General features: G+C 43.4%; 1 protein-coding gene across 6 annotated transcripts in view; it reads left to right on the top strand.

Moving 5' to 3' along the window:
- Positions 1-27,624, top strand: part of GRIK4 (glutamate ionotropic receptor kainate type subunit 4) — a 475,013-nt gene that overhangs the window by 414,524 nt on the left and 32,865 nt on the right. For all 6 annotated transcript variants that reach the window (XM_089678554.1, XM_089678550.1, XM_089678553.1 and 3 more), the window contains one exon: positions 18,029-18,142. In XM_089678554.1, the coding sequence (XP_089534680.1) occupies positions 18,029-18,142 (114 nt within the window). The remainder of the gene's footprint in view (positions 1-18,028; positions 18,143-27,624) is intronic.

Genomic DNA, 27,624 nt, shown 5'->3' with positions numbered 1-27,624 from the left:
TCCTTCCTGATCCCCCTAAACTGGAAACTGAGGCCAAAATAAAAAAAAAAACAAAAAAAAAACAAACAGGTATCAGACTAGTTACCAGTTATGCATGTGGTCTCTCTGCAACTTATCTTTTCCCCATTGCTGTCTTATGTGCCTTGTTCTGCACGGTTTCTCTGTGTGGAGTTGGCCATCTTAGTAGAGGTAGGGCTTCACTTCCACATGTCAAGAGTCCAGCAAGGAGAACAGTAAATAGCACAGTTACATGAACAAATCTTACTCCAATTATTTTAAGACTAGAAGTCAGAGGCGGCATTGCATTTGAATTCAGATTGCAGGTATACAGCTATGAGGCTATAGGTACACGAGTGCCTGGGCACACTTACATACCAAGAAGTGCATTGCTATTTGTAGGAGGAATTCAAGCCAAAAGGTAGATTTTTTAGGTTGCTGCTTAGGCACAATTAATTCTAGATGTTCCCCATCTGTTCAGATCCACATTAAAGTAAGTCTGTACTCAGCACCCCCCCCCCCCCCCCCCCCCACACCTCTAATTTTGACAAAAATGTACGCTGAGTCGGCAGTGCCCTAGTTATCAGCCTGTTATTGAGCTATATAAGTACACTGCAGCAGTGAATGACATTCAACTAACGTGGATGAAAAAAGACCATCTTGCCTTCCCATGTGACCTTGATGTAGAGTGCAGAAAGGTATCCATAAGTTGGATCATAAAGTTTCAGCTTGTTTGAGGGTTGAACATTTCTTCATACTTGTAAGGCCTGCTGTGGAGGACAGAGGCAAATGAGTTTGAAAAGCAGCACATCTGTATTAACTTCTCCTCCCACTCTATAAGCTCATAAGTTTACAAGTAGAGGTATCTGTGGAAATCTGATCTCATAAATCAAGAGCTGCACCATGATGTGAAAAATGTTTGAGTTGAAAGCTTATGCCAACAGCTATCTGCCTAATCACCTAGAGGCTCATTTATAACAGCAGATATTGCTATTCACTCACTGTTATATTCCACAAGGTTATGCCCATCATACCCTGCATTTTGCAGCCCATTCATAAAATGCAGTCTGCTGTGTGGCGCCTGGGGTTGCTTACAGAGTTGTGTTTGCTTAAAGCAAAAGAAAGAATGACTGGGCTCTCCTCCTGGCTTTTTTCTTCTTTTGATCCTCCATTATAAATATATCTTAGTTTATATTACCCTAGACTTAAACTTAGGGCTGAGGCATTAAATACAATGAATTAAGAATAAGGATGAATATGGGTCTTAGGAGTGCAGAACTAGGTGGACTCATGTGACCTACAGGAAAAGTATGGCCAAAATAGTTTTGGCCATACTTATCCTTTAATTTGTATGCAACTAAACTAAGGATAACGTAAACAAAAATCATAAAATAAAATCTATAGTATAATTGTGATTTTTTTTTGCCCTTGCTGCCTTAAGCAGACTGAATTCAAAGTGCTAAACAGTTACATAGTCGAAGGAATGTTTCAAGCTGAACTCCATGAAAAATATACTATTTTAAGTAAATACTGAATTATGTACCATTCTCATTCATGTGTGTTACACATCTTGTGTTCTGCTCCTTTCAAGTATCAGGTTCCTGTGTGCGTGTGTGCAGTGTATTTGTCAGAGGAAAAGACGAGTAAGCTCGGGCAAATGCGCCAATTCGCATAAAGAAGTGCGCATGCGCATAGGTGGGCGACACATAATAAAGCATTCCTGTGCACGAAAATACACCAGCACATGCAGGGTGCACTAATTGCTGACACTCAGTGGCCTTTATAAGGACTGCAGCTCTGCTCAGTGATTGCTGGATTATCGTCAGCCCCTCCTGTTACTGTGTTCCTGAGTTTCCTGCTGATTTCCTGTCACCAACCCGGCTTGATCCTGACCTTGTTCCTGCCTGCTGCTACTCTGTGTATGACCCTGGCTTGATTCTGACCTTGCTCCTGTCTGCTGCTACTCTGTGTACGACCCTGGCTTGATCCTGACATTGCTCCTGTCTGCTGCTACTCTCTGTATGGCCCCGGCTTGATCCTGACGTTGCTCTTATCTGCTGTTCCATATTGATCCTGGCTCTGGCTACTGACTACACTACCCGTCCTCTGGGATCCACATGTCCTCTGGAGAAACTCCTCCTGCAACTGGAGCACCCACAGGTTCCATCTCATCAGACATTTCCAAGCAGCAACACCACTGGCAACCCATGCTTCTTTGGGCACTGCGTCTCCTGTTTCCACCTCCAGGGGCGCACTGCACTTAGCCGTAAGGGGAGCCCTCTCTCTATTGCAGTCTCCGGTCAGGTACGTGACAGTATTTCCTGTTATGGGGACCTGCAGAAATCTGATGTCATTTATTTCTGAGGTGAATAGTCCCCTAACTGTCCCTCTATAGTTGTACAGCTGCAGTTGGATGCATGGCAGCATTGGATTAATTGTGCATATTTTTCCCTATTACAGCACCGCTTTCTTTTTGTCTGTCCCTGCCTGTCACACAGCTCCCTGCCTCTGTTTGCCTATATACTCCTCTCCTATGGTGCCTGATCTCCCTCATCTTCCTGTTGAGGATTGGGAACTGCCAAAGGAAGGCCCGCCAACATGCCCACTAAATTAATCCCTTCCCGTGTGCTTATGGGAAGTGTAGTTTCCCTGTGTGGGGAAGAAGAAGCCAGAAATGATATGTGCAAGAGCACAGAATCCTCCCACCAGGCTCCTGAGCATATGAAATGAAACTCCACCCACTGGCCTGGATCATTGTGAAGAGGAAAGTGAAGTAAATTTCAACGTGCTTCAGGGAACAGTGTGAGTTAACTCTTCAGGGAATAGAGAGTTTGATTTTGGGTACACTCTTTGGGTAACAAAGGGTTGGATTACGGGAAGGAGGATTGGGAATGGAATTGGTAGTGGCAGAGGTGGGGGTCCCATAAGAGGGGTGGACTGGTAGCTGTCATTTGCCCTTATGAGTTGTTAGGCCCTTATCTTAGGAGTGGAACTGGTTCTAGGGACCACGGCCTGGAACCACTGTGTGTGAAGCCTAGCAATGTGTACAGCAGCTTTCTCCTAGCCTGCAGGCTGGGTGAGATGGTAAAGAGTTATGTGGTGCAACAGCTGGTGGGGAGAGATGGTGCTGTAAGCTGTCACTCTCAAAATTACTCCGTAGTCAGTGCTGGGACAGGAATTACTCGTAGGCGAAAAACGCTGGCCTTTTGATGTAGGGTCTGGGATAGAAATATGGAGAGATACAAGACATGCTTATAGAAGTTTGTAATCTAATGAAATAAAGGTTTGAAAAAAGAAAGAGTTACAGAAGGAATAACTAATGTATAACCTAAGAACATGTGCATTGTTATAAAGTGCAGGTGTGTCGCGTACCTGAGAGGAGACTGAAATGACGAGGTCGGCTTCTCTTGTATCTCCAGCCTAGCCTCAGCTGAGAGTGAGACAGAGGGTACTGATGGACAGGAGGAACACAAGTGCCAGCAGATGTTGATAGGAGAACCCGCAGCAGTAGCTGCGGTCCCAAGGAGACTGGTATCCAGAACACTCTGAAATGTGCAGAGTTGCAATAGCAGATAGCCTTGCAGGCACTCGAACAGGTCGGGAAACCAAGGTCGGATACAGAAGCAGAGTCACAAGATTAGCCAGGGTCATCAACAGGCTGGCAGCGAGGTACCAAATCATAAGCTGAGCCAAAGTCAGGAACAAGCCAGGTTAAGTCAAGAGCAGAATCCGAAATCAGGTCAGGAGCAAGCCAGGTCAGTAAAAAGGGAACATACTGGAAGAATGCAGAATACAGGGAACAGCTGAAGATCAGCCAGACAGCATTGAAAGTGAGCATCCTTTAAATAGCCTGTCTGGCTCCAGAAACTGTGGGCACGTTCCCGTGTACGTGCCCACGTGTGCATGCATTCTTGTGCGCATGCGCAAGCCTTTGCTCATTCTTATTAGCAATGCACCTGTGCTCATTTCTATGAGCGATGATGTGCACTTATCTATGTGCCAGTCGCCATACTGGAATTCCCTTAGGTCTCCAGATGCCCACCACAGTCCATTTTTCAGGATAAAGATGGAGGTAAGCTTGCACCAACTGTGGAGCGTGAACGTTAGAGGAAGGTTCCCAAGAATTATCCTCTGGGCTGTAACATTTCCATCTAATGAGGAACTAAGTCTGACCCCCCTCTTTTTTTGGCTTCAACCTCATATTTTTGATTTCCTTCAACAAGCAGTGGAGCCGGAGCCTCTGGTTCCTGATCAAGAAATGGGTTAGAAATAGTCCGTGTTAACAACAATACATGAAACACAGGATGAATAGCGGAAAAAAACAAACACAAAAAAAGCCAAAAAAACGGGCAGACTCTATGGACCACTTGGTCTTTTTCTGCCATCACTTTTATATGTAAGCTACTGCATTAATCCTCCTCTTTACAGGAAAAGGCTCAATGTATCTTGACCCCAATTTCTTTGAGGGGCAGGCCAATTTTAAGATAGCAGTGGATAGCCATACCGTATCTCCAGGTTCTAGATCCAGATTACCCTCTTCTTCTTATCAAAAAACATCTTATTGCTTGCTTGAGATTTTGAAATAGCTTCTTGCAGGAACTGATTATTGAACCTCCAAAATTCCAGACGACCCTGCACAGCTGGCACTGAAGATTGTCGAGGCAAATCTGGCAGAAAAGAAGGATGAAATCAATCATTCGCAAAGAACGGTGTCTGTCTTATGGCAGAATGCACTGAATTATTATAGGCAAACTCTTCCAATGAAAGAAGAGGTACCCAATCATCCTGCGCAAAGGAAGAAAAGCAAAGTAAGTACTGTTCTAGTGTCCGATTTGTCCTCTCGGTCTGGCCATTTTTTTGTGGATGGTAAGTTGAAGACAGACAATGTTCATTGCTTAACACTTCACACAAGGCCCTTCAAAACCTAGAAGTGAATTGTACTCCACGGTCAGAAAGGATGTTACTGGGAATACCATGTAGGCGTATCACTTCGTGGATGAAGGCAGATGCAGTCTCCACAGCAGAAGGAGTTCCTTTTAAGGGCACAAAGTCGGCCATCTTGGACAAACGATCCACCACCACAAAGATGGTGGTAAATCCTTCTGACGAGGGAAACTCCACAATAAAGTCATGCTCCATAAATCATTAGGCACAAGAAGTGGCTCCAACAGACCCCAATTATTAGTTCTATTAGACTTATTCCGTAAACATACCGTGCATGATTTAACATAGTCCCTGCAATCTTGCATCAAGTCTGGCCACCAGAACAAGTGAAGAATTAAGTCTGAAGTCTTATGAATTCCAAAATGACCTGCCAGAGGATGATCATGGCACATGTAAAGGGCTGCCGTCTGAAATTGCTCTGGAACAAAGATCTGCTCACTATGGAACTAGACTCCCTCCTTAAGTTGGAGATGAAGTTCCTGAGGCAGAGGATGATCCAGAACTCCGCTGCCTTTGTCTGAGATACGAGATCTGCTTGTAATAAGAAGTTCTTATGTCACGGTATAAGGTCAGGTTCAGAGACCAGTTGCTACAGCAGTTGTAAGGCTTACCTGAAACCAGCAGGATTGGTACACCAGCGGCCCACCCTGGGAATGACGCAGGCTCACCTGAGGTGCGGGGTCTAAGCATCCACCGGTCTTCCCCAGAGCTCCTAATGGTGGAGATGGATTTGGCTGCGTGTGAATGCCAGGTCGCAGATCTCAGATCACCCCACCAGGGAATGAGTAGGCTGGAAACCAAAAGCGGATCAACAGTTCAGGGATCAAACAGAAGCGGAGTCAGTCACAAGCCAAGGGTCGGTCACCAATGGTAGTAGATAGGATGAGGCAGAATCGTAGTCAGTAGCAAGCCAAAGGTCGGTAACGTAGATGAAGACAGCAGCAGGAACAGTAAGCGGGATATTGGCTGGTAAGGCACAATAATCTGGCAACCAGGAAGTGCAGAGACATGGCTTTTATAGGAAGTTCATGGGAGCAGCAAGGAGTTCAAGGTTCAAGACAAAACAGGGCAAAGGCAGGATCATCCAAAGAATTGTCAAGGGAGCTGTCCAGCATTCCAGGTGGCTCAGTGAGAAGAAACACTGTCTCTCACCGCAGAAGGCCCAGGTTCGATTCCAGGCTCTGACAGTACTCCCCTCCTCACAGGACGTCCCCTGGACGTCTTAGGACCAGGCTTGTGGGGAAACCTCTGGTGGAATTCTCTTGTTAGTCTATGAGCATGAACATTTTCCTCAGGCTCCCAAGAATTTTCCTCTAGCCCATATCCTTCCCATTGGACCAGATATTGCAACTTTCCTCTAAACATCCTAGAATCAAGAATCTTCTCCACCACATATTCTTCTTCGCCCTGTACCTCAACAGGTGGAGGAGGTGGAAGAATTCTTCCAGAGAAAGGATTTTCATGAAATGATTTGAAAAGCGATACATGAAAAACCGGGTGAATCTTCATACTGTCAGGAAGTTTTAAGCGAAAGGTAACTGGGTTGATCTGAGCAGAAATCTGAAAAGGACCAACAAACTTTTGACCCAACTTAGCAGATGGCACATGCACCTTCAGATTCTTCGTTGATAACCAAACTTTGTCACCCACATGAAACGTAGGAAGTGCTCTCCGGTGTCTGTCAGCAGCCTTTTTGTAATATTCCTGAGCTTCCCTCAAAGTCTCAATCAATTTCTCCTGAATCTCCTGCAATGTAGTTAGTCTGTTGGTAACAGCAGGAATTGGAGTTGTGATAGGGAGATCAGGAATAAAAACTGGATGATAACCGTTGTTTAAGTAAAAGGGGCTTTGAGAGGTGGAACTATGTTTAGAATTGTTGTATGCAAACTCTGCAGTGGGAAGACAGTCCATCCAGTCATCCTGAAGATAAGTGACAAAGCATCAAAGATACTGCTCCATTGTTTGATTAGTTCTCTCAGTCTGACCATTAGACTGGGGATGAAAAGCAGAGGACAGATTGATTGTAACACCCAAGGCTGAGCAAAAGCTTTTCCAAAATTTCGAAGTAAACTGCACACCTCTGTCAGACACCACATCATCAGGGATTCCATGCAGTTTAAATACTTCTCGAACCATTAGTTCTGCAGTCTGTTCAGCAGTGGGCACCCCCTTCACTGGAACAAAATGGGCCATCTTTGTGAGACGGTCAACCACCACCAAAATGGTGGTCATTTCTTTTGAGGGAGGTAAATCTACCACAAAATCCATAGAAATAGACCCCCATGGTCTCGATGGAACAGGGAGTGGCTGAAGCAACCCCAAAGGAGAGGCTCGGGGAGTTTTATTGCGTGCACAGGTCAAGCATGAGGCCACATAGCGTTTGACATCCTTCTTGTACCCCGGCCACCAAAAGGAACGTGACAACAGTTCTTCGGTCTTAGTAACTCCAAAATGCCCAGCAAGTTTGGAATCATGAACCAACTTGAGAGCTTCCACCCGAACAGATTCAGGTACATAAAGATGATGTCCTTGAACCCAAAAGCCATTTTTGTACACCAGGTTCATGTCCCTAGGAGGATCATTGAGAAGTGGGTCATTCTCATACCCCTCTTTGAGAAGACTCAAGAATGTCTTTGCACTTGTGGCCCCTAGGAAGTTCTTTTGTGTTAGGATGGAATATTCGGAGTTGCCCTCCAGGAGAGGCTCGGACAGCATCCTTGATAAGGCATCGGCCTTACCATTCCTCGATCCCGGTCGATATATAACAAAATTAAATCTGGAAAAGAATAGAGACCAACGAACTTGTCTAGAAGACAATCTCTTGGCCGAACGAATAAATTCCAGATTTTTATGGTCTGTGAGAACAGCTACAGGATGATTAGCTCCTTCTAGCAGATGCCTCCATTCAGAAAAGGCTTTCTTAATTGCCAGTAGCTCTTTATTCCCAATGTCGTAATTTCTTTCGGCTGAGGACATCAAACGGGAGAAGGCGGCACAAGGATGAAGCTGCATCTTTTCACCACTTCGCTGAGACAGGATCGCTCCCACGGCAGAATTGGAGGCATCCACTTCCACTGTAAAGGGTAGTTCAGGATCCGGATGTACCAAAATTGGTGCAGAAGTGAAAAGAGTTTTTAGTTTTTCAAACGCAGCTTGTGCCTCAGAGGTCCACACAAAGGGTACCCCTTTCTTTGTAAGCTGTTTGATTGGAGCTATCACTTTAGAAAAGTTTCTTATAAATTTTCTTTAAAAGTTGACAAACCCAACGAAACGTTGAATCTCCTTAACATTTCCAGGTGCTGACCAATCTACCACTGCTTTGATTTTCTCAGGATCCATGCTCACGCCCTCTGGAGAAATGATATAGCCTAAAAACTGGATATGGGTTTGTTCAAACTCACATTTTTCCAATTTAATGTAGAGTCTATTCTTCCTTAATCTTTCAAAGACTGTGCAAACATGTTTGCGGTGCTCCTCCCAATTATTGGAAAAGATAAGGATATCATCTAGATAGGCAATCACAAATTGGTCCAGCAGATCACGAAAAACATCGTTGACAAAATGTTGAAATGTTGCAGGGGCATTGCAAAGTCCAAACGGCATCACCAAGGACTCGAAATGCCCATACCTAGTTCTGAAGGCAGTCTTCCATTCGTCTCCTTGACGAATGCGGACAAGGTTATATGCCCCTCGTAGATCAAGCTTAGTAAAGATCTTGGCAGAGCGAAGTCTTTCCAACATTTCAGAGATCAAAAGGTAATGGATAGCGGTTTTTAATAGTAATTTTATTCATGTCTCTGTAGTCAATGCATGGACGCAAGGTGGAGTCTTTTTCAACGAAGAACAGGGCTGCCCCCGCTGGAGAAGTTGAGTGTCTAATAAAGCCCTTCTCCAAATTCTCATCGATCCACACCCTGAGTACTTTTAATTCAGGTTCCGACAGATTGAAGAGGTGGCCAAAAGGTATTTCTGCCCCTGGGAGCAGCTCAATGGGGCAATCATATGGGCGATGAGGGGGTAATAGATATGCATTCTTCTTGTCACAGACGTCCCGGAACTCATGGTAATGTGTGGGCAAGCTGTCATATGACTGGGTAGCCACTATATCACCTTGCGCTTCCTTGGTCGGTGATGAACTTGGTCGGCAAGGTTTTTTGCAATGTTTTTCACAGTGGGAGGACGTAAAATCTATAGTCCGTGCTCCCCAGTTGATGGAAGGATTGTGAGTGGAGAACCAAGGAATGCCCAGGATGATGGGAAACTTGGGTGATGTAATCAGCTGAAAGCTGATGGTCTCACAATGGTCAGCCTCAAACAACAGTTTCAGGGGGACCGTTTTATGGGTAACAGGTCCTGAAGATAAGGGTGACCCATCAACTGTCTCCATATCAATAGGGGTAAAAGTGTCTCTTGCTTCAATATTATTGCTGTTGGCAAACTCTATATCCATAAAGTTCCCCCCCGCCCCGGAGTCCAGCATAGCTGAGCAGGAGATTTCATGGCCCTCAAATACAAGTTTAATAGGGATAACAAAGTGAGAAAGTAGGGAGTTCACTTTATTCTCTTCAGAAATCAGTGGGGAGACAGACTGGCTTATAGAGTTTATGTGTTCAGGCTCAATCACATCAGTCACAGCAATAGTTCTTTTAACCTTGTTAGGACAATTAATTGCATAATGACCAGAATCCCCACAATAAAGACATAAGTTCTCTGAACGTCTTCTCTCTTTCTCCTGAATGGAGATGGATCTCTTGATTGCATCAACCTGCATAGGCTCAGGAGTGTTAGAACCCAGAGAGACTCTTGAATCCTGCTGAACAAACGGACTAGCAGAGAGATGCATGCCCCTATTACTTCCAAGTATTCCCAGCTTCTCCTTTCTGTAAGTCTTTGATCGATTCAGATACACAATTGGATGAATTCCTCAAGATCATTAGGAGTATCACCTCTGGCAAGCTCTCCTTTACCTGTTCAGAAAGCCCTTGGCGGAACTGGCTCTTTTGTGCTGCAGGGTTCCAAGTGGTATCTGCAACCCAACTTCTGAACTCGGCTGTGTATTCAGCGACCGATCGTCTACCCTGCCTTAGACTATGTAATTTTGCTTCGGCAGAAGCACAACGGTTGGGATCATCAAAAACCTGATTCATCGCGGTCAAAAAGGTATCAAAATTATTTAGAATGCCATAGTTTTGCTCTATATAAAGGGGAGGCCCAAGCTAAAGCTTCCCCAGTAAGAAGTCCAATAATAAACATTACCTTCTTTTTCTCTGAAGGAAACGCAGCAGGGTAGATTTGAAAATATATGCGACATTGATTAAGGAAACCCCTGTATTGGCGGCAGTCTCCATTAAACTTAGATGGTTGGGGCTGGGGCATATGTGAGCTAGGATCATCACGGTTCAACAGTTGCCTCTGCAGAGCCTGAATCTCTCCCTGTTGCCTATTCACAATGCTTTCCAGTTTGGCAACTTTTTCCTGATGGGTAACCCCAAATTCCTGCAGCTCAGCAATTTGCTGTCTAAGAGGATTCACAACACTTGCTATAGCGGCCTCCATGTTTGGGCCAGATTATTCTGTCACGGTACAAGGTCAGGTTCAGAGACCAGTTGCTACAGCAGTTGTAAGGCTTACCTGAAACCAGCAGGATTGGTACACCAGCGGCCCACCATGGGAATGACGCAGGCTCACCTGAGGTGCAGGGTCTAAGCATCTACCGGTCTTCCCCAGAGCTCCTAATGGTGGAGATGGATTTGGCTGCGTGTGAATGCCAGGTCACAGATCTCAGGATCACCCCACCAGGGAATGAGTAGGCTGGAAACCAAAAGCGGATCAACAGTTCAGGGATCAAACAGAAGCGGAGTCAGTCACAAGCCAAGGGTTGGTCACCAATGGTAGTAGATAGGATGAGGCAGCATCGTAGTCAGTAGCAAGCCAAAGGTCGGTAACGTAGATGAAGACAGCAGCAGGAACAGTAAGCGGGATATTGGCTGGTAAGGCACAATAATCTGGCAACCAGGAAGTGCAGAGACATGGCTTTTATAGGAAGTTCATGGGAGGAGCAAGGAGTTCAAGGTTCAAGACAAAACAGGGCAAAGGCAGGATCATCCAAAGAATTGTCAAGGGAGCTGTCCAGCATTCCAGGTGGCTCAGTGAGAAGAAACACTGTCTCTCACCGCAGAAGGCCCAGGTTCGATTCCAGGCTCTGACATCTTAGCGGGTAGAATCATGTCAGGTTCAGGGGGCACCCCAGTATCTTGAAATATACAAGAAAGGACATCAGGCTTCCCATTCTTTGATCCAGGCCGATAAGTAATATGGAAGTTGAACCTAGAGAAGAAAATCACTCATCTGGCTTGGCGGGGCCTTAGATATTTAGCTGCCTTTGAGTATTCTAGGTTCTTTTGATCCGTGAACAAAGAATAGGATGTGCTGCTTCTTCCAGCAGGTAACGCCATTCCTCCAAGGCTGATTTAATGGTCCCGATCACCTACATCGTAGTTCCTCTCCGGAGGCTAGGATGGCATAAGGACTTAGTTCTCTGTTGTTGTTACAGTATGGTCCCCACGGCATTCTCAGAAGTGTCCACCTCCAGGACATATGGCAATGCAGGATCAGGATGTTTTAAGATGGGTGCAGATGTAAAGAGACCCTTCAGTTTTTCAAATACAGCTTGAGCTTTCAAAGTCCAGGTGAAAGCATTATTTTTTCAGCTGTGTGATTGGGGAAATGATGCCCGAAAAGTCTTTAATGAAGTTCCTCCACAGGATTTACTGCCCTTCCTGACCAGGCCATTTTGTGCGATACGTCGCTGCGTTACTTTAACTGACAATTGCGCGGTCATGCAATGCAATGAAATTTATGTCATTTTTCTCCAGAAATAAAGCTTTCTTCAGGTGGTATTTGATCACCTCTGTATTTTTTTTTTTTTGTGCTATAAACAAAAAAAGACCGACAATTTTGAAAAAAAAATATTTTTTTATTTTGCTATAAAACATATCCAATAGAAAAAAAATTTAAAAAATCTAATTTCTTTATAAATTTAGGCCAAAATGTATTCTTCTACATGTCTTTGCTAAAAAAAATCCCTATACATATAAATTCATTGGTTTACGTGAAAGTTATAGCTTCTACAAATGGCAGTATATATACTGAAATTTTTATTTTATTTTTTTATACTAGTAATGGCAGCGATCAGTGACTTATAGCGGGACTGCGAGACTGCAGCGGGCATTCTGACACTGGGTGGGAACTGACTAACTGCCACTGACATCCCCAGATACACTAATACAGTTATCAGTGCTAAAAAAAAAAGCACTGGCACTGTACTAATGAATCTGGGCAGGAAGGGGTTAACATCTGGGGCGATCAAAGGATTAACTGTGTGCTGTGTGTGTCTTACTGTGTGCTGTGTTTTACTAGGGAGACCTGCTGTTTTGTATCTTGTGTCCATGCTGACAGGAGAGAGACATCTGGTGTTTACACACAGGTCTCTCCCCTGTCAACTTTCCTTGATGATCGCCGAGTGCAGGCTGGGAATCGCCAGCCGTGACCCAGTGTTTGACATCTCTAGCGCCAATAGAGGCACGGGTAGGGCTGCACACACCCCCTACCCAGAAATGCAAATCAGGTAAATATACGTGATTTTGCACAGCTCTGCCGCCCGGTAGCAGTACTTCTGCTATAGGGCAGAGGGCAAGCGGTTAAAGACATCTAGGTACTAGTGATAGACTGCGGGTACCAATTTAGCAGTTTCAGAGTCTATATTAATATTGAGGAGAGGTTCTCCTGGCTTAGGTGATGGAGGAAGACAGAAATTATTGCAGTAACTAGATTGGAAAGTCACTTCCCCAGTGAACCAATCAATGTGGGGATTATGAGCCTTCAACCATGGCTGACCTAAGATAACCGGAAACAAAGAAGAAGTGATAATGTCCAGACAAAGGAACTCACAGTGCCCTGAGGCCATAGAGCATAGGATAGGTACAGTCTCTAGAGTGACAGGCTCCGATTTAATGTTTGAACCATCTACTAAATGGACTGAGAAACTACTCTTCTTGGCACAAAGAGACAGTCCATGCTGGACAGCAAACACGGAATCCACAAAACAGCTACAGGCCCCAGAATCCATGATAGCAGAAATAAAAAGAGTCCTTTCTGGTAGCTGAAGGGAAACTGGCAGAATAGTAATAACGCGACCAGAGTCCAAAGTGGCAACTGTGCGGATTGTAGAAGAAAGTCTCCTAATGCGTCTTCTGGGACAAGTTCATAAAAAGTGCCCTGCATCCTCACAGTAGAGGCAGAGTTTACCAGGGTGACGCCCTAGCCATTCTTGTTCAGACAGAGGAGGTCTTGGAGAACTGGGTTGTGGAGATTCACTGATGCCCACAGTGTCTCTTGTCATGGTTGCAATGGAGGCAGCAGGTGGAGCCCAGGACTTAGCTGAAGCATGGCAGAGGTTCCCGGATCTTTCAGGCTGCCGTTCACGCAGACGATGATTGATTTGGATGCTAAGATGAATCAGATCAACCATGACGAAATTGGAAGCGCAAGGCTGAGTTATTCCACTGAATATCTCAATAGTCAAAAGTCAGAAACATAGTCCTCCACTGAGTTTGGGCCTTACTACAAATTGCTCAGCATGGTCTCGGCAGTCTGGTGATGGAAAGGATCTGTGTGTACTGGGACATGGCCAAGAAATAAGGAGCTCACAGAAGCAAAGGCAGGATAATGTTATTCCCGAAGGTGATGTGTCCAGGCCTGAGGTTCCTCCAGGAGCTGGAAGAATAGGAATCCCACCTTCACCTTTTCAGATGAGAACGTTTGAGGCAGAAGAGAGAAGTACAACTCGCAGGAGTTCTGAAAAGTCCTGAATTTCTTACGGTCTCCAAAAAAACGTTCAGGTAAGAGGTACACTGGGTTCAGGACAGGGGCAGACTGACAACTCATGGGGCCCCCGGGCAATAGGGGATCATGGGGCCCCTGTGTCACACTCAAACCACACCCAAAAAAGCCTATGAAAGGTATAAGGGGCATCTCATAGGGCCCCCTTCAGACCCCGGGCCCTCGGGCAATGCCCGAGTTCCCAAACGGTTAGTCCGCTCCTGGTTCAGGAGAAGGAGACAGTTCATTGAAGTTACAGGGCACAGTCTGTGCAGATTAATCTTTGACCCTTGGAGAATCAGAGGCAGGAGAAGTGCTTGACAAGGACTGCAGCTGGCCCTATAACTGAGCAGAGTCCTTATGCAGCCCCTGCACAACGTGGGATAGTTGCAGAGGGTCATGGGCAGAGAGGCCTCCCTTTCAGATTCCACCACTGGCTTATTGGTGCTTGAGGGAAGACTAAAATGATGAGGTCAGCGTCTCTTGAATCTCCAGCCCAGGCCCCATTGAGAGTGGAACAGAGGGTGCTGAGGGACAGGAGGAACACGAGTGTCAGCAGATGTTGATAGGAGAACCTGCAGCAGTGGATGCGGTTCCAAGAAGAGTGATGTCTGGAACACTCAGCCAGGTGCAAAGCTTCAGCAGCAGATAGTTTGGCAGGCACTCAAACAGGTCGGGAAGCCAAGGTTGGATACAGAAGCAAAATCACAGGACTAGCCGGGGCCATCAACAGGCGGGCAGCGAGGTACCAAATCACAAGCAAAGCCGTAATCAGGAACAAGCCGGGTCAGGAACAAGCTGGGTCAGGAACTGGCGACAAGTTAAGAACAGAATCAGAATCCTAAATCAGGTCATGAGCAAACCAGGTCAGTAACAAGGGAACACACTGGAAGAAAGCAGGACACAGGGAACATCTGAAGACCAGTCAGCACTGACAGTGAGCAAGTGCATCCTTTAAATAGCCCATCTCCCGTGTGCGTGCACACATGTGCGCGAATTCTTGTGCGCATGCGCAAGCCTTTGCTCATTCTTATTAGTGATGCGCCTGTGTTCATTTCTATAAGCGATGATGTGCGCATGCGCATACAGTGAGGAACAGAAGTATTTGAACACCCTGCGATTTTGCAAGCTCTCCCACTTAGAAATCATGGAGGGGTCTGAAATTCACATTGTAGGTGCATTCCCACTCTCAGAGACAGAATTAAAAAAAAAATTCAGGAAATCGCATTGTATGATTTTTAAAGAATTTATTTGTCTTGCACTGCTGAACATAAGTATTTGAACACCTAAGAAACAGCAAGAATTCTGGCTCTCAAAGACCTGTTACTGTGCCTTTAAAAAGTCCATCTCTACTCCACTCATTAATCTAACTTAGTAGCACCTGTCTGAGCTCTTTAAAGACACCTGTCCACCCCACAGTCAGTCAGAAGCCACTACTACCATGGGCAAGACCAATGAGCTGTCAAAAGACACCAGAGACAAAATTGTGGACCTCCACAAGGCTGGAAAGGGCTACGGGGCAATTGCCAACCAGCTTGGTGAAAATAGATCAACTGTTGGAGCAATTGTTAGAAAATGGAAGAGGCTAAAGATGACTGTCAGCCTCCCTCGGACTGGGGCTCCATGCAAAATCTCACCTCCTGGGGTATCACTGATGATAAGAAAGGTGAGGAATCAGCCCAGAACTACAAGGGAGGAGCTGGTCAATGACATGAAGAGAGCTGGGACCACAGTTTCAAAGGTCACTGTCGGTAGAACACTACGCTGTCATGGTTTCAAATCATGCATTGCACGGAAGGTTCCCCTGCTCAAGTCATCACATGTCCAGGCCCATCTGAAGTTTTCCAATGACCATCTGGATGATCCAGAGGAGGCATGGGAGAAAGTCATGTGGTCAGATGAGACCAAAGTAGACCTTTTTGGTCTAAACTTCACTTGTCGTGTTTAGAGGAAAAAGAAGGATGCGTTGCATCCCAAGAACACCGTCCCTACTGTGAAGTATGGGGGTGGTAACATCATGCTTTGGGGGTGCTTTTCTGCGAAGAGGACTGGACGACTGCACTGTATTAAGGACAGGATGAATGAGGCCATTTATTGTGAGATTTTGAGCAACAACCTCCTTTCCTCAGTCAGAGCATTGAAGATGGGTCGTGGCTGGGTCTTCCAACATGACAACGACCCGAAGCACACAGCCAGGATAACAAAGGAGTGGCTCCGTAAGAAGCATATCAAGGTTCTGGAGTGGCCTAGCCAGTCTCCAGACCTAAATCCAATAGAACATCTTTGGAGGGAGCTGAAACTCTGTGTTGCTCAGCGACAGCCCCGAAACCTGACAGATCTATAGGAGATCTATGTGGAGGAGTGGGCCAAAATTCCTGTTGCAGTGTGTGAAAACCTGGTCAAGAACTACAGGAAACGTTTGACCTCTGTAATTGCAAACAAAGGCTTCTGTACCAAATATTAACATTGATTTTCTCAGGTGTTCAAATACTTATGTTCAGGAGTGCAAGACAAATAAATTCTTTAAAAATCATACAATGTGATTTCCTGATTTTTTTTTTAATTCTGTCTCTGAGAGTGGGAATGCACCTACAATGTGAATTTGCAAAATCGCAGGGTGTTCAAATACTTCTGGTCCTCACTGTATCTATGCACCAGTCGCCGTACTGGAATTCCCTTACATCTCACCAGAATTCCCTGACAAGGTGGCTGTATAAGTGGATCAGTGTCTAAAGAAATATTTTAGGTCAAAGCACATTTTAATGGTTTGGCCATGTTTAATAAGCGTGCATCCTGTGTGTTATATTCAGTAATGCACTACTGCACAAATTGTTAAATTTTAACTCGGATTCAACTTTGTTGGTGATCAAAGCTTAAATGACTTAATAAATATATAAATCAATGCTTAGAACCTCTAACAGTGTTTTATTACCGTCTGTGTCCCCATTTGGGATATTTGATGGATATCGGGCAGAACAGCAAAAGGGAGAAAATCTCCCATAAAACAAAGAATACAGCCCCCAATATTTGTTACAAACCAGGGGTGGACTGACAACTCATGGGGCCCCTGGGCAATAGGGGATCATGGGGCCCCTGTGTCCTTGCCCAAACTCAAAAATGCCTATGAAAAAGGTACCAGGGGCATCTCATGGGGCCCCTTACTGACCCGGGGCCCTCGGGCAGTGCCCGAGTTCTTAAATGGTCACTTCGCCCCTGTTACAAACAAAACAAAAGCAGCTCTGATTGCAGTACTCATCTACCTCCCAGTGCTGTCCCTTACAGACACACTTGCTCACTAATACAGTGACACTCCGTTTCTTGGATGAATGATGTCCGATGTCATTCAACCCACTTGCTATACGTTCAGGGCATCAAAGTCCCCTACCACCTTGGTCTTACAGGAATATGCTGCATTACCCACGACTGGAAAAGGATTTATATTTTTATGGATCCTGAGCTTGGATTTAAACTTAAACTTTAGGCAGCATTCACACGGCTTATTCTATAAATCCCTACCAACACTTTTCTTGTGTTATGGCTCTTTAAAATGGCCTGTGACAGATTCACATATCCCTGTTGTCAATTTTGATAATTTTCCTAAAACATGCCAAAGATTCAGGTAGTTTTCAGACGGTTCAATAGTATTTGCTGTGTGGAGGCACGAAGGAATTCTAAATCCTTTATAAATTCCCCAAAGTGTGTCAAGATCAATTACCACCAATACAATTTAATTGTAGCTTGAACAATAGCAATACATTCATTTTGAATACATCATAAAGTATATCAGTGACTGTTTCAACATATTATAGTGTTCTGATTCTTATACTACAGATATATTGCCTATTCTTACTTATGAAACTTGGAGCTATTTTTTCAGACATTTAAAAAACATGAATTTCCATATCAGTTTAAGATTCAAAGAGTTAATACCATCACATTGGCCTAAATTACATATTTTTTACGATACAAATCCACATAAAAGAGCCAAAAAGCTTTCGGTGTAATAACTCAATAACATAGGTAATTTGTGCAGTGTGAATAATATCTGTTGTTTATATCTCCAGAAGAATAATATTACTTTCTCGCATTGTAAGTGCAAAATGAAAAGGTTTTTTTTAAGCACAGTATAATTTCTTTGTGCATACAGCTTTGCAATAATGCTTGATAAAAGTAAGATTACCTGTTTCTCTTGTATGTACCTCTACAGAAAGCAGATTTAGCTGTTGCTGGTCTCACAATTACAGCAGAAAGAGAAAAGGTTATTGATTTCTCCAAGCCATTTATGACCTTAGGAATCAGCATCCTGTACCGTGTTCACATGGTAAGTTCAATAATCTTGTCACCTACGATATTCAGACTAATGTCGTTGAGCTTCTCTTGCTTTTTTCATCTGTAAATCTGAAAACATAACTCTGTTTTTAAATTGTATATTTGATGTATGATCTTGTTGAGTCAAGATTATTTTGGTGTGATTCTGATCCAAATTTTCTGACTTTTGCTCTTGTGATAAAGAAATGAATGTGATACATTACTACAACACACTCATTTAAAAAAAATAAAAACAATGTGCTGTAGTGCATGCCATCTAATCGTCTAATCTTTCTTTTTTCTGTCTGGTTTAAACTGTTGAAATTAGTTGCTATGGATCATCATTTCTTTTTTACAATTCTTTAAATGCCCATTATTGGCCCTTTCCTGTGTTAGCAAATTGTAAATTGTAATTGTAATGTGAAATTATATCTTCCAGTAAAGGGTTGCAATTTGCCCATTTTATCAAGAATGCCCCCTATTTTTATTATAATCATTGCCCATTTTTACTTGAAAACCCCAGTAAAACAATCATATATGGAGTATCTACAGCAATTGTATACAAACTTGGTGGTAGATAGCATAAGTCGTTTTTCCAATTAGGTTATCAGCCAGTGATCCCACCCCAGTGTTATCCTTTTATTTTAAATATGCATGCTGTAAACCATGCTTTGGGCATTGTGCAGATGTTGAGTCAGGCATGGGCCCCTTCAGGGATCCTAATCTAAAATTGCTAGAACTGTAGTATCTGCCATTAGAAAATTGGACAACTGCAAAGCAAAACTGTAAGGACAGCCAGGTATGACTCCTCACACTCCCAGCATGTCTCAGTTTTTTGCTAGTGTTCTAGGAGAACTGACGTCTTCTCTACTCTTATAGAAGAAAAAAAGGTTTTTATTTCAGTTATCAAGAGTTATTTTTCAGTTTTACAGACTGTGTGTGTGGACCTCATTATCTTCCTGCTATCCCCTCTGCACCTTCACCGGTTAAATGAATATAATGGTTTTAAATTTTGACCATAGATAAGTATTAAGTGTCTCATTTGGGTCTGACATAGCCTCTATGATCTGTATCTCATAAAATCATACAGTTCAAAAGGTATCATTTAATTAGCAAATGTAATAAATGAGTAAAAATGTAGCAGAATTTAGTTCACCAAAGGTGGGTGCTCAAAAAATCAGAGAAAAGTTACAAGACAATTTAAATTTGATTTAAAGATCACTAATGCATGTATTTGATGTGTTTGGTATAAACAACCTAGAAGCAGCATTTCAGCTACATTCACACTTGTACACTTTAGTACATATCAGTTTATGAAGTCAGCACAGAAAACTTAGGAATATGTAAAACGTACTAATTTTACATGGCAGTGCATAACACTACACAATGCAGCTGCCTTTAGTTGTGCCCTGTATTCTGCCTTCTCATTGGATAGACAGTTGCATTTAGTAAACAGTAACAGGTGGCTGATAAAAGAGCAGGGCAGAGAGAGATTAGTGTGGGGGCACAGCTACCATATCACTCACCTGGTTTCTGGCATAGAATTCAAGTAGTTCCTACTGAGAAACTTTAGTAAGTAAACGATTGCAGCACTTCCTTCAAACGGTAGCACTGTCTTTTTCATCCTACACTTATGCTAAAGAATTAAATGGAGGAGATGCTGCAAGATTGCAAATATATAATGTAATATATAGCTAAAGTTAAAGTGACACTAAAGCTTTGGTTTTTTTTTTTCTAAAATAACAAACATGTCTATACTTACCTGCTCTGATCTTCTTCTTTTCGGGTCCCCTCCAGTTTTTCTGGTTCCTCCTTGTGCAGTGCCCCCAGGGAGAGCTGTTGACCCTGGGGACACCTCTGCATGCTCATCCCCGAGCTGCTGCTCTATGCGTCCATAAGACATATAGAGCTGCAACTCGGCCCCTCCCCCCCTCTCTCCTCATTGGCTCACTGACTGTGATTAACAGCAGCTGAGGCTGTTGAGAATGCAACTGGATCAGAGGAGGATCAGGTAAGGATTGGGGGGGCTGGGGGCCACTGTACATAGAATGCATGAAGGTAAAAAACCTTGAGCCTTTAGGGACACTTTAATATGGATTTGCAAGCGTGCATGTACAGTATATGCTATTTTTAAGTTGCAGTTAAAAATATATACAGTATATACTTTAGTTCTGCTCTACAAATGGACAAGTCTGTACAGTGGACCTTTTAATCCAGTATGGTGCCAGATTTCGCAAACAACCACACAGGCTTCAAGGATGAGGCCAAGTTTAACCACTTCAGCCCCGGAGGGATTTCCCCCCTTCCTGACCAGACCATTTTTTGCTATTCGGCATTGCGCTGTTTCAACTGGTAATTGCGCGGTCATGCAACACTGTACCCAAACAAAATGTATGAGTTTTTTTCACACAAATAGAGCTTTTGTTTTTTGGTATTTGATCACCACTGGGTTTTTTATTTTATTGTGATATAAACTAAAAAAGACTGAAAATTTTGAAAAAAAGACAATATTTTCCACTTTCTGTTATAAAAAATATCCAATACACTCAAATTTAGTCATAAATGTAGGTCAAAATGTATTTTGCTACATGTCTGTGGTAAAAAAAAATCCCAATATGTGTATATTAATTAGTTTGTGTGAAAGTTATAGCGTCTACAAACTATAGTATATATATATTGGAATTTACACAGCTTTTACTTTCTGACTGCCTATCACACTTCTTGAGGTGCTAAAATGCCATGGCAGTACAAAAAAAAACAAATTACCACCCCTTTCGGAAAGTAGACACCCCATGGAGTTTGCTGAGAGGCATGATGAGTCCATGGAAGATTTTATTTTTTTGCCACAAATTTTTAGAAAATAACTATTTTTTTTTCACAAAGTTGTCAATTAAATGATATATTGCTCACAGATGCCCTAGGTATATGTGGAATAACACCCCAAAACACATTCTGCTACTTCTCCTGAGTATGGGGATACCACATGTGAGAGACTTGTTGGCATCCTAGCCACATATATGCCCCCAAAATCCAATGACCACCTTCAGGCTTTCAAAGGGCATATTTCCTCATGTCACTTCCTCACTGCCTATCACAGTTTTAGAGACCCTAAAATACAACCACCCCCCAAATGACCACTTCTTGGAAAGTAGACACCCCAAGGAATTTGATAAGAGGCATGTTGAGTATGTTGTATATATTTTTGTCACAGGGTTTTGAAGAAGAGAAAAAAAAGAAAAAATAAATGTTCATTTTCTTTCATTTTCCAAAAACAAATGAGATGTGCAAAATATTCAACATGCCCCTTAGCAAATACCTTGGAGTGCCTACTTTCCAAAAAAGGGGTCATTTGGAGAAGGGGTTCTTCTACTATCCTGCCATTTCAGGTCCAACATTACAAGCTTATGTCACACATCACCCACTCTTCTAACCACTTGAAGACCAAGCCTTTTTTGACACTTTTTGTTTACATGAAAACCCCCAAATGTGATTTTTTTTTAAAGCAGAGGCCCTAGAGAATAAAACAGTGGGTGCTACAAATTTTTATGTCACACAGTATTTGCGCAGCAATTTTTCAAATGCAAATTGTTTGGGAAAAAATATACTTTTTTGAATTTTAATGAACACAAACACAATATATTGCCAAATTGTTGAGGGTTAGGCCCAAAAACAGGAATTACCAAAGAGAATGAATTGCGGTCATATTTGTCCTCAAACCCGATTCACCATATGTTCTCTGCTGCCATAGCCAGACATAGATATGAGACAACAATGCGCTTCATTTCAGTACTAATAATCTCATGAAAAAAAAAAAGAACATTACATATATTCAGAAACCATGAGAATTTCCATGTGAATTGTCTGGCAAGAGCTGAATTTTGGTGGACGGTGATGTATAGTTGTGTGTATAAATTGCTTTGGCCCTCAATCAATGGATACAAATCTTGCAGAAAAAAGAGTGGAGGGGCTAAATGCTAGTGCTCACAGCTTATAGGGCTGATCCTGCTAACACTGCATTTTTGGGGACACTATACTAAGGGGGGACTAATATAGTTCTGTTCATGATCAATATATCCATACAAGCACTATACTGGTAATGGCGATGATCAGCAACCTATAGCGTGAGTGCTAGCTTACCCTGGCTGGGAGGGGTGCTTACTGACCCTGACACTATCTGATGATGCTAGTAGCAGTAATAAAGTGATCAGTTACATAGATAGTCTGGCTGAAAAAAAGACAAAAGTCCATCCAGTTCAACCATTAAAAAAAAAGTTATAATCCTATACCCACAGTTGATCCAGAGGAAGGCAAAAAAAACCCCAGCAAAGCATGATCCAATTTGCTCCTGCAGAGGAAAAAATCCTTCCTGAGGCAATCGAATATTCCCTGGATCAACTTTACCTATAAATGTTAGTATACAGTTATATTCTGTGTATCTAAGAAACAATCCAGGTCTTTTTTTAAAGCAATCCACTGAGCTGGCCAGAACCAACTCTTGAGGGAGTCTATTCCACATTTTTACGGCTCTCACTGTGAAGAAACTTTTCTGTGTTTAGAGATTAAATTTCTTTTCCTCCAGACATAAAGAGTGCCCCTTGTTCTCTGTGATGACCTCAGGGTGAATAGCTCTACACCGAGTTCACTATATGAACCATTGATATATTTATACATGTTGATCATTTCCCCCCTTAATCTCCTCTTCTCAAGAGAGAATAAATTCAGTTCCTCTAATCTTTCCTCATAGCTGAGCTCCTACATGCCTCTTATCAGCTTGGTTGCCCTTCTCTGCACTTTTCCAGTTCCCCAATGTTCTCTTTGTGAATTGGTGCCCAAAACTGAACTGCATTTTCCAGATAAGGTTTTACTAATGATTTGTACCGGGGTAAAATTATATCTCTCTCTCTGGAGTCTATACCTCTTTTACTACAAGAGAGGATTTTGCTCGCTTTAGAAACCGCAGCTTGGCATTGCATGCCATTATTAAGCTTGTGATCTACAAGAACCCCCAGATCCTTCTTCACCATTGATTCCCCCAGTTGTACCCCCCCTAGTATGTATGATGCATGCATATTCTTAGACCCCAAGTGCATCATCTTACATTTATCAACATTAATCCTCATTTGCCACATAGTTGCCCAATTAAACAGTGCATTGAGGTCGGCTTGTAAGTTGAAGACATCTTGTAAGGACGTTATTCCACTGCACAGCTAGGTGTCATCTGCAAAGACTGAAGTTATATTTTTAAATCCCAGACCCTATATTGTTTAAAAATATATAAAAAATTAAAGGTCACAACACTGAACCTTGGGTTACACCACTGACAACCCTATACAATTCAGAGTATGAAACATTAACCACTACTCTCTGAATACGATCTTTTAGCCAGTTTTCTATCCATTTACATATGGATTTTTCCAAGCCCGTAGACCCGTAGACACATTAGCCATGTGTGGGGAACTGTGTGAAAGGCTTTTGCGGTTTTGCATGAAAAATTGTATATATTGACACTGTACTAATGGCACTGGCTCAGTGACAGGGGTGATCAAAGGGTTAATAAGGACAATTCAGGGGTAAAATGTCTAATCTAACACGTGTTTTAAGATGTGCTTTTACTCACAGTGTAGTGTTCTCTCTGTCCCTGGACCGACAGGAGGGGCAGCGGGGAGCATGTGCATGCATGCTCACACCCAGAAATAGAAAGTAACGCAAGGGTACTTCGTTTTGTCCAGAGCTGCTGTGCACACGCCCATTGCGGGGCAGCAGTCAGCAAGTAGTTAAAAAGGAAACTTTAAAAAAGTTTTTAAAAAAATTCTCAATATCTTAATTTTTTTTAACATTATTCATTTTCTTCTATTTTTTTTAATACTTTCATCAGATTAGTTCAATGTTACTATAGGTGCAATAAAGATCATTGCACCTGTAATGCAATGCTTACTTTGAACTGTCATCAATGGGTTCATGACAGTTCAAAATACTAGTTGGCTACATCTAATCACATGGTAAATGGTGCTGTGATTGGCTTATGTACCATGTGAGAGCTGTGAGCCAATCACAGCTCACCCAGAAGGGAAGCAAAGCTGTTATGAATCAGATTGTTTTACATGCTGCCCTTCTGCAGTACAAGTACTGTGAGAGGTCGGTAAGTGGTTTAAGCCCCATACACCTGTACCAAATATCTGCTGAAATCAGCTGGTACAGTAGATACCGTTTGACATACAGCCCATGTGTACAGGTCCTTGTTTGACAGAAGTCGTTCTCATGACCGGCCTCTATCGAACAGGCATGCTGGAAATCCTGTAGCCAATGGCTGTAAGCACTGACTGGTGCGTTCTGGAGGGGGGGGGGGAGCAGTACCCCTGTCAGAACACAATAGCACAGCAGGGAGATCACTGTTCTAACATGGAATAGTTAGTATAACCACTTGCCTACCAGGCACTTATACCCCCTTCCTTACCAGGCCAATTTTCAGCTTTCAGCGCTGCCGCACTTTGATTGACAATTGCGCGGTCATGCAACATTGTACCCATATGAAATTTTGATAATTTTTTTCTCACAAATAGAGCTTTCTTTTGGTGGTATTTAATCGCCACTGGGCGCTTTACTTTTTGCGCTATAAATTAAAAAATGTGCAAAAAATTTGAAAAAAAAAAAAAGTTTATTTGTTTCTTTTATAAAATTTTTCAAACAGGTATTTTTTCTCCTTCACTGATTTGCGTTGATGAGGCGGCACTGATAGGCGGCACTGATGGGCACTGATAGGCAGCACTAAAGGGCACTGATAGGCAGTACTAATGAGGTGGCACGGATAGGCGGCACTGATAGACAGCACTAATTAGGGGTCACGGATAGGCGGCACTGATAAGTGACACTGATGATGGGTACTGATAGACGGCACTGACTGGCATCACTTCTGGGCACTGACTGGCGGCACTGACTGGCACAACCCCTGGGCACTGACTGGTGGCACTGACTGGCAGCACTGCTGGGCTGCACTGGTGGGTGGCACTGGTGGGCAGCACTGGTGGGTGGGCACAGGTGGGTGGCACTGGTGGGCACAGGTGGGTGGCACTGGTGGGCACAGGTGGGTGGGCACAGGTGGGTGGCACTGCTGGGCACATGTAGGTGGCACTTCTGGGCACAGGTAGGTGGTACTGCAGAGTGGCACAGGTGGGTGCACTGCTGGGCACAGGTGGGGGCACTGCTGGGCACAGGTGGGGGCACTGCTGGGAACGGGTGGGCGGGGCTAGTGGGCGCACTGCTGGGCGGAACTTGCGGGTGTCACTGCTGGGCACCGATCATCAGGGCACTGATCATCAGTGCCCTGATGATCGGTGCCGATCCCCGCTCTGACAACTGCCAGTTCTCGGCAGTACTTTCCTCACGATCTGACAGCGTGAGGAAAGTGCAGCCGAGAACCGGCACTTGCATTTCCCTGTGATCAGCGTGTCATTGGACACCGCTGATCACGTGGTAAAAGGCCGGTGGGATCGGCCTTTCACCACATCACGTGATCAGCTGTGTCCATAGGACACAGCGATCACGGAAATCGCCGGGTGCGAGCCCCCTGGGGCGCGCAGGAGAGCGCGTTCTGGGAGGACGTCATATGACGTCCACTCAGAACTGGCCGGCCGCGGTGAAGCCGTCATTCGGCTATGCGCGGTCGGCAAGAGGTTAAAGACCTTCTTGCGTGCTGCTCACTGTGTGTACTGGGCTTAAGTAGCTGCATTAGAAGCCAGTCTCTAAAATAGTTTCTAGCTTTAAAGAAGCTCAATAATTGCTCAAGCAATTGCAATGGCAATTACTATTAAAGGAGAAGTACACCCACAGCTCTTTTGGCTGTACTTCTCTTGTGGATCACAGGAGTGCAGTTCATTCTGCAACCCGTTTTCAGCACATGATATTTGATCTCTTTCATGTTGTTCAGGTAGATCTCCACTTCTCAAAACGTGCCTACCCCTGCTCTAAAAGGTGAACTTCACCTTTTAGGATCCCTTATATCCAGAAACCTGTAAATTTCATACTCAAGCAGGCCAAATTTTGTGTCCCTTCAATTTCCTGATTGTATTATTAAAAATAAAACATTTTGATTATCTAAAATCTGATAAACCTACCGTGTATACAGCCCTCCACAACATTTAGGAAAATTGTCCAAAAATTTTCAGTGTGCAAAGGGCTAATCTCAAAAATCTATAACTTCATGGGTACCTTGACCATCCAAAAAATTATATTAGATAATGGAATCCTGAATTTGGGTGCACTATCACCTTTGTCCTCCAGGACAATGCAGTTCATTCAAATGATAAAATAAGCCCGAGATTGCCTTTTATTGGGTTCCTCTTCCTTTTTCTGGAGGGGATGTGCTGTTACTGGTTAATTTTGCCCTAAAGCTTGCCTTTCATGGTTAATTTTTTTGATCAGCCAGTGGGCTGATTAAAAAAACTAAACAGATGGCATCAGGACACGACTGCTGTCAAAATAGACTGATCGACACTACATCTGTTTGGCAGCATGCACTGATAGAAATCAGAGTTTCCAACATTCCTGTTTGAGAAGTGTCGATCACTAGGGTGACTCCTCTTGAACAGGAAATGTCATTTGAAATGAAATTTGGCCGGACTTGCTAAACTGGACGAATTTTGATTCATCTATGGCCAGCTTTAGGTTTCTGGGGGAAATTGTCTATCACTGAACTGAATTAATTTGTCTTGATGCTTGCAATACCAGCTTTAGACTTACAAATAAAAGAAAGAGTCATGACTTGCACTACCAGATATGCTGAAAACAAACATCCTTTCCACATCTTAAAGTAGATATAAAGGCAAAACTTTTTTTTTCACTTTGGATGGGGTACGATAGGGTTAAAACCCCTGTCAGATTTTTTTTTCTTTGCCATCTGTGTCTCCTACTGGGGAGATTTCCCCTCACTTCATGTCCCATAGCCAAAACAGGAAGTGGGAGTATATCCCTCCAAAGTGAAGAAATCCCTGGTTTTCACCAGAACTAGTGTTCCCATTGGAAAGTTCCCACTCTACTCATGTTCTAGTGACAACCCAAAATTTGGGATTTTGTTTCACTTTCACTCTTAGTGATTGTGGTAAGCAAGACAAATAGAGAGGGTGAAGCTCCCTAACAGGGGCATATACAGCAATCAGGGTCACCTGACAGGTCTAATCTCTCTCTACTCTATCGAAAACAAAAAAAAAGTTTTTCCTATAGTTATATCTCAAGTACTGAAGCACAAGGAAAGCACAGGTCCTGCAGCACCCTAGCAGGGCAGGGATAATCTGCAGTCTAAATGGAAAAATACAAAAAGAGAAAATGGCACACAGAGTCTTAAAGCGGCGCTAAACTCTCTCAATCCACGTTAACTATTTTTAATCCTTATGCTGCAAGATTTAGTACATTGATCAGAAAGCATATCATATTTACTTGTTTTGTTTACTTTTTTTTTTTACATTTCAGTAATTGTGTCCTGGTTTCTGGCCTAGACCAAAA

Source organism: Staurois parvus, unplaced genomic scaffold (assembly GCF_062004578.1).
Source record: "Staurois parvus isolate SC_StPar_1 unplaced genomic scaffold, SC_StPar_1.0 ptg000207l, whole genome shotgun sequence".
In the NCBI taxonomy this organism is placed as follows: domain Eukaryota; kingdom Metazoa; phylum Chordata; class Amphibia; order Anura; family Ranidae; genus Staurois; species Staurois parvus.
The sequence above is the reverse complement of the archived record's forward strand: the minus strand, read 5'-3'. Positions and strand labels throughout refer to the sequence as shown.